Here is a 13,003-nt window from a genome sequence, read left to right on the forward strand (position 1 = left end):
AATATTGAACCCCACTACCACACAGGTAGATACACACTAATGTAGTGTTTTCAGTCACACAATGCACTGCTTCCAGTTTGTTTACCAATTTTATTAACCTGGAGGGAATAAAAAAAAATTATAATGCTGGAATCTAGAAGCAGGTTTTAACAAATAAAAAAATAAGTTGGTAAAACAGAAGAAGACTCCATTAATCAAATGGCTCTTGTTAAAATTTAAACTGGACTGCAATTTTTGTCATTAGGTATTGCAGCATTTATACTGTGGCAAAAAGTTTAGAGATTGACACAAGTATTGGTTTTCACAATGTTTGCTGCTTCAGTGTTTTTAGACCTTTTTGTCAGATGTTACTATGGTATACTGAAGTAAAATTACAAGCATTTCATAAGCGTCAAAGGTTTTTATTGACCATTACATTAAGTTTATGCAGAGTCAATATTTGCAGTGTTAACCCTTCTTTTTCAAGACCTCTGCAATTCTCCCTGGCATGCTGTCAATCATCTTCTGGGCCACATACTGACTGATGGCTGCCCATTCTTGCCTATTCAATGCTTGGAGTTTGTCAGAATTTGTGGGTTTTGTTTGTCCACCTGCCTCTTGAGGATTGACCACAAGTTCTCAATGGGAGCAACCCTAACCGCAACGGTATCCTTAGCTCCAACAGCAAACCTAACAATAACCCATCACTAATCCTAATGATAAGCCTAACCCTAATGGTAACCCTAACGCTAACTCTAACAGCAACCCTAACCACAGCGGTATCCTTAGCTCTAACAGCGACCCTAACGGTAACCCAACACTAACCCTAATGCTAACCCTAATGGAAAATATTGTGACTGGAGACATTCTGACTGCATTCTTTGTGGATTAGACTGAACTTCTATGTGCTATAGTATGTGGGGGTATATGTGATGGTCATGACAGTGGAGGTTTTTCTCATTGTCCCCCTGCTTTTGTAATACTTGTTATTTAAATGAGATAGAACTTTGTTTTGTTTTTTATTTCTTTAACAACATAAAGATACATTCTGATACTGTCTTCTACATAAACAAGTATTATACACCAAGGCTATGGGCACATAATAAATGCACCTAGAGATCCTTTAATATATGGGTCTGTAGGGGTTCTGACACCTTTACATGTGCATGTGCTTTCTGTACTTAACTGACCTATGAACAATCCAGATTCACCTCTCAATGTGCAAGGAAATGTAGATGTATTTTACATTTACATCTAAAGACTGATATTGTACACCAAATTAGATCACATAAATGAATCAGTCCTTTGAATTCTGGTATATTAGTTAAAGCTCAATTCATTCAACCATATAAATTTTAGCTACTATGTTTATTAGTCTTGCAATGCTTTGTCGTCGCCCCAGATGATTAAGTCTCCAACTTGCTGCGAGTTGTGGTGGTAGATACGGGAGGCAATCGGGAAGCCGACTGCCTAAATACCGGCAGCCGGCTTCCCGACTGTCATTTCCCGGCAAGGGTGAAATGCCGGGCATCTACATGTAGACGCCCGCATTTCCCCGACGCCGGAATACCGGCGCCCGACATCCCGATCGTAGGGATGCCGGGCGCCGCGAGCGGACAGCTGCGGGGGGGAGGGTTAGGTTTAGGGCTCCCGGGGGGTACTTAGGGTTAGGCACCCCCCAGGAGGGTTAGGCTAGGGGGAGGGAGGGTTAGGCACCCCTGGGGGGGACTTAGGGTTAGGCACCCCCCCGGGGGACTTAGGTTTAGGCAGCGGGGAAGGGGGTGGTGAGGCACTTAGAGGGGGGATTAGGGTTAGGCACTTGGGGGGTAAGTTAGGGTTAGGCACCCCTAAGGAGGGTTAGGGTGGTTAGGTTAGGTTAGTAAATACTTACCTATCCACGATCGAGATTTCCAGCGCTGTCGGGCCTCCACTGCGTCGCACTCTGCTTCTGTCGGGCTGCCGCTGACGGGCATACCAATTCCGTAGATACTTATACCAAAGCAATTCAGTATAGCTCCAGTGTGGGCACAGCTGCTCTGAAAAGAACCTGTCCCCGCGATCAGTAACACTGTACCGAAGTAGCAGTGTTACTTACCACTGCCGTGCTGGCCTTGTGTGCGTACATGACCTGAGTTCACACTGTCGAAGCTGGGTTATTGACTGAGACAAGATCAGTTTAAAATTGGATCGCAGCGACCCCATCTTGCGACTGGCCGCAAGACGCCATCTTGGAAATGAGATCGCAAGACGCCATTTTGCGAATGGCCGCCTAAGCGCCATTTTAGATAAATTCACACTTTAGTACATGTGGCGATATTACTATTAGCATCATGCGATTGCATCTGTGACCATCGCCATAAGTTACGGCGATTCATCAAAAGCCCATTTCATGACTTTACGTAGTTTGGGTGCTCTTCATAAAGTGTGTGTATTATTATAATTCCCCTAAAGGATATATTTCAGAAATGGCTGTACAGTAAGTCAAAATTGGATTGCATTAGCTAAACAGAGCAAATGGCCACGTGACAACTAGCCTGTGAAGACAAGCTTCATGGACATAACGTCTGCTCTCACTCCAGGTGGCCCTGCTCGAATATAGCAAGAGGGTCGTTTGTAGCACCTTACATTAGCAGGCTTCCTACAATAAAATACCTTCAAAGCCAAGAGTGTTATCTGAGGTTTGGGTCTTGTAGCTGTGCTAATTTGCATCCACACAGGCCCTGGGAGAACAAAGACCAGTATTTTGGAGCCTGAAAAGGGTGGGGGCTGCTGGGGCATCAGCAAGTCATGGAACTATAATGCTCAGCATTCCACACTGCTAGGTGTTCTCATACACACATTAATACGCACAATTGCGCTGTTAACTAGTCGCATATTAGCGAATGCATAAGACCCTGTATGAAAACGCTGAATATTAGCTTCACGCACACACATCTGCCCCAAGTTAACTAGCGTCTTTACATCAAACCCCACATACTTATATATTACATAGTCACATACAAGGTTCCATAAGCTTTAAGGTATAAGATTCAAGTATGCACATTTACTATAATTGCTATATAATAAAGATTATTTCGTAACTAAGGTTTTATACGTGATAAGTAAGCCATGTTTGCTATTGTATTGATGCGTACTCTCTCAACAGTATTCCGGTAATATCAATGGAGAGATCGCAACATGCATTCTCAACTTATGGACCGCAGAGGCTTCAAGCAACAAAATGTACATTATATGAACAACTGTTAGGATTTGCATGGGGCGGGAAACCAGAGACCACCAGTTGTTAGAGGCTGGATCGTGTCTATTTGAACCAACCTGTTAAATGCCTTGTAACATATGCCCTCTCCTTTAGGACCAATGGTATTAGCAACAAACTTCTCTATTGTGTTGTTTATTTCTGGGGGGTATAAATACTGTATGTGTGCTCTGACCCTGGGTTCCTAGTCTTCGTGCTGAATGCTGATTGACGAGGGGTTTCTTACTGATGCCTAACATCTGGACCAGAGAGCGCTGCGTATGTATAATTGTACTTGGGTCTGTATAATCTCTATGCGCTAAGATTATATGAGGATCATAGCATGTAACTGCTGTACTTTTACTTGAATAATACTTTGTGCTTTGGAACCACAGGTTCTAGGTCTGGAGTCTTTATTTACTGTATGACTGCGTACGCAAATTAGCGTCATCCTTAGAGGTTTATAGGCAGGATATTAGAAGGTATAGGCAGGGGTATATAGAGGTTCAAAGGCAGAATCCTTAGTTGGGGGCTCATAGTGAAGTCACTTACCCACTCACACGGCACTTATGGTTATCGATTTCTCACCAAAGGGTGGAGTGGCCACATGCAGGGTTTACCTGCAACCGCTCGGTGCTGAGAGATCGCTACCCGTTTTCGTGTGAGCCAGGAACGCTGACTAGAATCCAGGGACAAGAGAGGAAAAAGTTTGTTTTCCTTTGTTGATAGAACCTAACATTTAAAGAGGTGTCGCAGTATTGAACACGTGGCTGAGTCGCAGTTTTGCGCACAGTAAAGACGCACTTTTGTGTACGCAGCTAAAGGTTGTCATACGGTTGTGTGGTAGTCGCATTATTGTGTATGCGACTGGTCGCACAATAGCGTATACGTACTTCCGGTCGTGCTGCCACAAACAAAGCCGTTGAGGTTTACATTCTTTTCAATTGTTGTCAATATCTGGGTTAACGTGTATTTTTCTGCGCAGGAATAAAAGTATGTAACAGTGAGTATTTGTTGGTAGGGGTAACTTGTTCCCTAAAGTTAGAGGTACCGTATGACCTTTAAGGGCTAATTGCTAGCCGCTCGGTAAGCAGCTTACCGTTCTATACACAGTAGCAGGTGTACATGTTGTCTTTGTTGTAGAGAGGTGCGTGGAAGTAGCCGACTTATACTTCCATAGGTGTGGAAGTTGCCTTCTTAAATCTTATCCGGGTGGATGGAGTAGCCTTCTTCAAATCTTCACAGGTGTGTGGGCGCTGTCGTTAAATCGTCCACAGGTAAGTGAAAGTATCTTGACTGTCTTTCACCAGTTTAAATCGTTATTGAAAAACATAGGAGTTGTCTCAGAATGGGGGCCATGCAAACAATAGAGATGTTAGACAATGATGTGCTGCTAATGGAAGCGCCGTTTGGATCGGCCCATCGTATTATGCATACTAAGTACAGTAACAGTATGGTTTAAAATGACGATGAAGAGTGTTAGACCGTTTCCCAGAATTGGTAGTTTTGATAAAGATGTATTAGATAATGTCCGGGATCACATCAGTCTGATGCACTCCCGAGAGAAAAAGGTAAAATATTATGAATGTTTAAAGTTGTGGCAGCATGAAGGGGATGCGTGGCTTAAAAATGCGCAAGCAACGCAAACTAGCATTGCGAGCGCATTGCCAGAGAATACACCCGTGACGCTGAATTGCAATGCGGGCGAGCCGCAAAATGGCGCGCACGTGCAGCAACGTAGCGTTGTAGAAGGTATTGCCAGCAGTTCACGCACACTACCCCCACCTTATGTGGATGGAGGTGCAAGTATAGTTATCAAAAATACCCATAAAAATGTAACAAGCAATTTGTACCCTCTCTTAAGCAACTATAAAGAAAATGTTCATGATGTGGATGATGAGCCTATTGTAATGTCTGCCATTTCCCATGCTGTACAGATGATAGATGCTGCATCACAACAATCATGAGTGGTGCCGTCATCTCCATCAGAAATAGTAAGGGAAGTGCTAACACCCTCTGCACCCGTAGAGGAAGTTGTTAATGCCATACGTAGCAGCAACAGATTAAACCCCCAGCCAGGTAACAAGGTCAAAGGTAGCAGTGCTACGGGTCTGCATCCCATTCGGACAATAATTGTTCCAAATGGAAAATGCAGATGCGAACGGTGTAGTGCCCACGAGGGAAGTGGTAATGCATTGTCTTTGGACAAGAGCAGAACTAAATTCCATCATAAGTGATTTCCCCGATCCCAAAAAGGAACTAGCCAAATGTCAGAGATTTTTGAGGAATTTGGGTAGTTCTCATGAGCCAACTAATAAAGATTGGTGTGTGGTGTTAAGGGCCTGTCTACCACGCAATACCGACGTGACAAAATTTTTCACGGATTGTGTATTGGATGGTGACTTTCCCTTAACAGACCAAGTAAACCAACATAATATTACCCGGGTTCAGACCTCACAGCCTGGCTGGAGGGGAGTCACAATAGATACCCTCATAGAATATGCTATAGAACATGATAAAAACATCTCAAAGAAGAGAGAGACCCAGAGCGAAAAACTAATGGCTGTCAGTATCCAAGCTCTGGAAGGAATGACTGTAACATCACAGCCAGTAGACACACCTGCACTATACACACACTTGCACCTGAACAGTTACACGTCCTCACCAATCCCACACCACAGCAAACACATCCTTACCCCACATATCATACACAACCACAGGTCCCATGCTACCCACAAATTTCATACCTCCCACCATACCCTTATCCTCCATATTCCTACCCATACTCACCATCTTTCCCTCTTGCTCAACTCCCACAACAATCCTTTCATCCACCCCGTTCAAAAAGATGTTTTAACTGTCACCAAGTGGGACACATAAGTAAGTACTGCAAAGTGAAGAACACCACACATGAACACGGATTTCCCATGGGTTCATAGGCAACCCCACTATCTTCTCTCAGGCCTTATATGACTGTTTACAATCTTTTCAACCTGCCAATGGATCTGTTCTAATGTAAAATGTGGACGATTTATTGTTGTATTTAGGTCATGTTTAAATGATATTTAACTGTTGTGCCTTATCTCTCACACACAGGACACAAGGTTGCTAAGGATAAACGGCAGCCATGCCAGGCTAATGTCAAATAGTCGGAATATTATCCAACCCAGGGGCCCAGGCATTATTTAGAGCAGTAGCTATTAATAACAAGATTTAATTGCAGGAAACTGTATGCAGATACTATATCCCTAGAATTATTCAAAGTGATAGGGGGACTCATTTTACAGGTGATGTTTCCCAGAACATGTGTAAGGTGATGGGTAATAAAACCAAGATCGTTCCAGACTGTCATTTCTTTTATCTGTCCCCCCTTTGAGATATGAAGATGAATAAGAATAATAGAAATTGAAAGTGTTATTAACTAACATCTCTAATGCAAACTGTCATGATGTCAAACCTGGGGAATTTGTTATGATCCAAATTTTTTTAGCTCAGGTCATTTGAATGATTGGTAAGGTCCGTATCTGACGATTGTTGACAAAGTACCACATCCTCAAAGGGTGGCCGGGGAAGATACGTGGGTCCATTCCACTCACAATAGGGAGGTTAACCAACCGGTGGAAATACAAGGCGGAGACGAGGCCGATAACGTGGACCTGTCAATTGCGAGCTTGTGCCGGAAGTATTAAAAAGGTGACGGTGAGATACCTGAGCTAAAGAAATGTGTAGATCAGTGCTCCCAGCAATGGAGTGGTCTGCTGTGGTCATCCTAGTTCTTTCTTCCAGAGTTTTTGTTGTGATGATCTGTTTGGGGATACCCAGTTTCTGTGATGGAGCACCGATAGAGGAGATGGGAGTTGATGGCAGCGCTGATGGAGTGGAGTCAGAAGGAGTGCAATGCCAATCAGGGGAGTGTCTGACCAATCTTAGTACTGTTATTGTTAAGAGAGTTGTTATTCTGGATACTCGGGGACGGTGTGGAGGTTTATCGTCTGAACATTCCTGTATGTGTGAGTTTTGTGGGTCCCTAGTTTATGAGAATTGTATCCAGCGGTGCCAGCCTAAATATAACCCGTACTGGGGTGGGTATCCTTTAGAGGATTATCATAGCATGGTAGGCAAAGTGTTAAATCAAACTGATTGCTGGGTGTGTTCACATGTGCCACAGGGACAGCATAATGTAGGGTTGGTGCCATTTCCGCTGAATATCACGGAAATTTTAGAATTACAGAAAAGGAAAACATTGGATGGAAAATTCCTCTCATCTAAACCACCTCATTTCAAACTCTATCAATTCCAAGTAGATAGATCACTTTTGTGTTTAAACATAACCAACCCCAATAAACCCGGGAGTTGGGAAGTGACAGGGAATAATCAGACGATGACCTTCTCACAAAGAGCTGATAATGAGTCCATAAACCATGATCTGTTACGCTCAATTAAATCTAGTGGGAGACATTTTAGGTACCGGTATGCATTGAGTTCCACCAAAGAAATTATTGGTAAGGTGCCAGATGGTTATTGTGCTAAAATAATACAGCCAGAAACTTGCATGTACCAGATGGAAGACCTAAAAATAGGATTGTTTGCAAGGGAAATGTGCTTAATGATAATGATGCATTCCATTCCTTATGTTCTCCCTGATAATGTATATTTTATATGTGGAAGAAAAGCGTATAAGTGGCTCTCCCCGAGTTCCGAAGGTTTGTGTTACCTGGGAAGAGTAGTCCCAGAAGTTATGACCCTCACACATGTTGAAATGCTTGGTATACATAAAAATACACCATATGTGCACGTCACCATATCGTCACACACAATATGAACACAGAGGCAAACGAAATATGATACCTGGTGACGTGCATAAAGCCACTCAGTTAATTAGTGAGACAACTGGCTTTCAAGTTTTAGTCGCATTGGAACCCACCAGGATCGCTCAGGGTACATTAAACTTTAGATATATTCAGGAACTTGCTAAATTGATAGATAATATCACCGAGATGTACAAGGACACATTCAGGTATACAGGGAGAGAATTGCAAGCGTACAAGAAAGAACTGGTGCAACACAGGCTAGTGTTAAATTATTTAACTGCTGTTACTGGAGAGTATTGCGTAACATTGGCCACCCAATTTGGAGTAAAATGTTGCACCTATGTCACCAATGATACCAGCGACCCTAAGGAAGTGATAGACCGGAAGATGGATGAAATTCTGCAGCTAAAATGGGAATTTCGTAAGAACCATAATGCTTTAGTGGCTAAAGTAGGGGAGAAGATAGAAGGATGGGTTTCATGGCTGAACCCAGTGAAATGGTTCTCAGGTCTAGGGGAATGGGTCCAGGAAGTGATCGCCAACATCGGCAAATTCTTAATCCTTATACTGATTGTCATCATAATAATTGGCATATGTGTCCGGTGTGTTCCTATTGTGTTGAAGTGTGGAAAATGTAAAAATAGAGTAAAACGAAAGAACGAAATTATGATGGTGGTCAGTATGAATACTGAGGTAAATACAGAACTGCATTACAACCCTGAACTAGGAAATACCATCATTTAATGTATTATATTTAGACATGCATAGAATGTATTATTGAAATGTTATTTTAAAACACCTCAGATAATGTAAAGTCTCAAATTTCCCCTTCAAGACTGCCTTTATAGGACTGGTGTATCCCCACCATGATCGTCCAAGATCCATGGTGTGCGTATAATAGTAGGTTTATGTCCCCACTCAGAGACACATTATTGATGGATTAAGAACCACCTTGTGCCATCCCATAATAACACTAAATAGTATATAAATGTAAGCCTAAACTATATTTTAAAATCAGATTGTGATAGCATGTTGTTCGCTATCAAAGGGTGGACTGTCGAAGCTGGATTATTGACTGAGACAAGATCAGTTTAAAATTGGATCGCAGCGACGCCATCTTGCGACTGGCCGCAAGATGCCATCTTCGAAATGAGATCGCAAGACGCCATTTTGCGAATGGCCGCCTAAGCGCCATTTTAGATAAACTCACACTCTAGTACATGTGGCGATATTACTATTAGCATCATGCGATTGTATATGTGACCATCGCCATAAGTTACGGCGATTCATCAAAAGCCCATTTCATGACTTTACGTAGTTTGGGTGCTCTGGATAAAGTGTGTGTATTATTATAATTCCCATAAAGGATATATTTCAGAAATGGCTGTACAGTAAGTCAAAATTGGATTGCATTAGCTAAACAGAGCAAATGGCCACGTGACAACTAGCCTGTGAAGACAAGCTTCATGGACATAACGTCTGCTCTCACTCCAGGTGGCCCTGCTCGAATATAGCAAGAGGGTCGTTTGTAGCACCTTACATTAGCAGGCTTCCTACAATAAAATACCTTCAAAGCCAAGAGTGTTATCTGAGGTTTGGGTCTTGTAGCTGTGCTAATTTGCATCCACACAGGCCCTGAAAGAACAAAGACCAGTATTTTGGATCCTGAAAAGGGTGGGGGCTGCTGGGGCATCAGCAAGTCATGGAACTATAATGCTCAGCATTCCACACTGCTAGGTGTTCTCATACACACATTAATACGCACAATTGCGCTGTTAACTAGTCGCATATTAGCGAATGCATAACACCCTGTATGAAAACTCTGAATATTAGCTTCACGCACACGCATCTGCCCCAAGTTAACTAGCGTCTTTACATCAAACCCCACATACTTATATATTACATATTCACATACAAGGTTCCATAAGTTTTAAAGGTATAAGATTCAAGTATGCACATTTACTATAATTGCTATGAAATAAAGATTATTTCGTAGCTAAGGTTTTATACGTGATAAGTAAGCCATGTTTGGTATTGTATTGATGCGTACTCTCTCAACAGTATTCCGGTAATATCGATGGAGAGATCGCAACATGCATTCTCAACTTATGGACCGCAGAGACTTCAAGCAACAAAATGTACATTATATGAACAACTGTTAGGATTTGCATGGGGCGGGAAATCAGAGACCACCAGTTGTTAGAGGCTGGATCATGTCTATTTGAACCAACCTGTTAAATGCCTTGTAACATATGCCCCCTCCTTTAGGACCAATGGTATTAGCAACAAACTTCTCTATTGTGTTGTTTATTTCTGGGGGGTATAAATACTGTATGTGTGCTCTGACCCTGGGTTCCTAGTCTTAGTGCTGAATGCTGATTGATGAGGGGTTTCTTACTGATACCTAACATCTGGACCAGAGAGCGCTGCGTATGTATAATTGTACTTGGGTCTGTATAATCTCTTTGCGCTAAGATTATATGAGGATCATAGCGTGTAACTGCTGTACTTTATCTTGAATAATACTTTGTGCTTTGGAACCACGGGTTCTAGGTCTGGAGTCTTTATTTACTGTATGACTGCGTACGCAAATTAGCGTCATCCTTAGAGGTTTATAGGCAAGATATTAGAAGGTATAGGCAGGGGTATATAGAGGTTCAAAGGCAGAATCCTTAACACATGCATTTACTGTGGAGGAGGCAGAGGGATCTGCTTGTATCTTGAACGTTTTGGAGTTTGCTGAAAATTAGGCATCCCTTTTGAGCCCCTAATAATGAATGGGCCGAATGCATAACCGGTCAAACAAACAGACAATTAATCTTATATATAAAAGTTGTAAAATGTTTGTCTGTCTGTCTGTTATCAATTCGGACACCCCTGCATCGATTGGGATGAAACCAATGCAAGGTTGTTCAGTTGGATCTTGGCCAGGTTTTAGGACGGTTGGGGGTCCCAGTCAGACCTCCCGTTGGTGTACGCTGGGCGGAACATTGACCCGGGGAACCTTTTCTCAGCCTTCCACAGGATGGATTTGGATGACATCACATAATTCGGACGAAAGCTTCACAAAGTGGTAGATTGGATCTCAGAAGACATACTAAGGGTTGAGGTCCTGGTTGGACCTCCTGTTGGTGCAAGTTGGGCAGAACTTTGACCCGGGGAACCTGTTCTGAGCCTTCCACTGGATGAACTTGGATGAAAACTTCACATAGGGCTGACAATTGGTCTGGAATGCCTAATGGAGTGGTTGGGGTCCCGGGCGGACCTCACAGTGGAGTGCTTCAGGAAAAAATTTGACCCAGGGAGCCTGTTCTGGGCCTTCCACTGGATAGATTTGGATGACATCACATAATAAAACTTAATAACTTGAAGATTTAAACCCAGGCAACGCTGAGTACCTTAGCATATTTTTTATATAAGATCTAGCACCTCCAGAGAGAGGATTTATTAATTTTCTTCATACAGCCAGGTGCCCTTACATAGTGTGAATTGTAGCATAATAGCATCAATTTAGTGTGCGTTGGTTGGTATACTTATATTCTCTAATCTCAATCTTTCCCTATATTACAGCTTCCAGATAAAATTATGGTAAACACAGCATTCAGTGCAGAAGTAGTCATCAGCAACACTTTATCTGACATACTGAACTCCTGCTCTCTGATACTGGAAGGAAGTGGTCTAGTTAATGGATTCCTACAAAAAGAGTAAGCAAAACTGTCTAACTCTTTCTATTTTCAGACTATGCTTTCTATTTACTGTAGTAACTAAAAATGACTTTTCAAAAAGTGTAAACATTTTGCTTCTCACCACCTACAAACTGGGACACTGTTATTAAATGACAGAAAACTGTGGTGAAATCACAGATATAACCAACTTTTAACTAAGTTTTGATTCTAGCAGCAGCCCCCATAGGCCACAATCAGGACAGATCATCAATGCTGTTCATGGAGAAGAGAAGTTAATCCATAGAAAGAATAAAATCATATCTGAATGGTGTAATAGGCGCTCACCAGGCTGCCGGACTGGAGAGAATCAGAGAAGAGCAATAAATCTGACTGCTCTCTCTTAGGCCACCTGTTCCCTGGCTCTTCTTCCCCTCCCTTCAATCATCTATTGTACCCATGGATGAGTACCAAAGTATACATTCCATCATCATCTTTAATTAGTTAGGTTAAACATTCTAAGGACCTACAAACTACACCATGCATACAGTATAATTTCATTAACTAGCTGATTGCAAAATTGTCTGATATCTGATGTATAGTATATATTGTCTGATATCTGATGTATAGTATATATTGTAGATGTATGGCCATAGGTCTTTATTAAACTGGAGATGTATTTCGCATTGTGTCTTTACACACACATAATTCTCAGTAGAACCTGGAAACAAGTAAACATGTGGATAATGTCAGTTTAATATGAGTATTCATCAATACATATTTTACTTTTTTTTTTAGTCTGTCACCACTGAAGCCTGGAGAAAAATCTGCCATCAGTTTTACAATCACCCCTTTCAAGAGTGGCAATAGAACATTGATCGCAACCTTCTCATGTGACAAGATAAAAAATGTTAAACATTCTCATATAGTCTTTGTGGCTGGTGCTCCCTGATGCCATGGACTGGCTGAGATCATGTCTTTCTGTAATACTACCAGCTTATCATCACCTGCCTTAATATTGCCAGTACTGTGCTTAATACTAAAAATGTTGTAATGGTTGATTCCTCTCTGGATTGCACAGTTATGGCGATACTGATTTTGTTCTTGATTGTCTTCTTTGTAACACCTTCTACCTCTTCAGTGCTGTAGATCAAACACATAGTTATGTTAATTTGATATGTACTACAGTGCATATATATATATATGTGGCTAAATAAATCGCTTGAATTCAGATTCAAAATAAGATGTTTTCTAAGTGCAATTCCTTTAGGACAAATGTACATTGTTCACCATCTAGAAACTGTAACTGACAATAA

The 13,003-nt window shown here is 41.9% G+C and overlaps 1 protein-coding gene across 1 annotated transcript in view; it reads left to right on the forward strand.

Annotated features, from left to right (window-relative positions):
• The window catches only part of LOC148512604 (protein-glutamine gamma-glutamyltransferase E-like), a 181,604-nt gene extending 168,912 nt beyond the window's left edge, over positions 1–12,692 (forward strand). The window contains exons 15-16 of the mRNA XM_088481955.1: positions 11,596–11,729; positions 12,486–12,692. Of these exons, the coding sequence (XP_088338081.1) occupies positions 11,596–11,729; positions 12,486–12,639 (288 nt within the window). The 3' untranslated portion in view covers positions 12,640–12,692. The remainder of the gene's footprint in view (positions 1–11,595; positions 11,730–12,485) is intronic.
• The last annotated feature ends 311 nt before the right edge of the window (positions 12,693–13,003 follow it).

This window comes from Taudactylus pleione, unplaced genomic scaffold (genome assembly GCF_031769625.1).
Source record: "Taudactylus pleione unplaced genomic scaffold, aTauple2 ptg000279l, whole genome shotgun sequence".
NCBI lineage: Eukaryota > Metazoa > Chordata > Amphibia > Anura > Myobatrachidae > Taudactylus > Taudactylus pleione.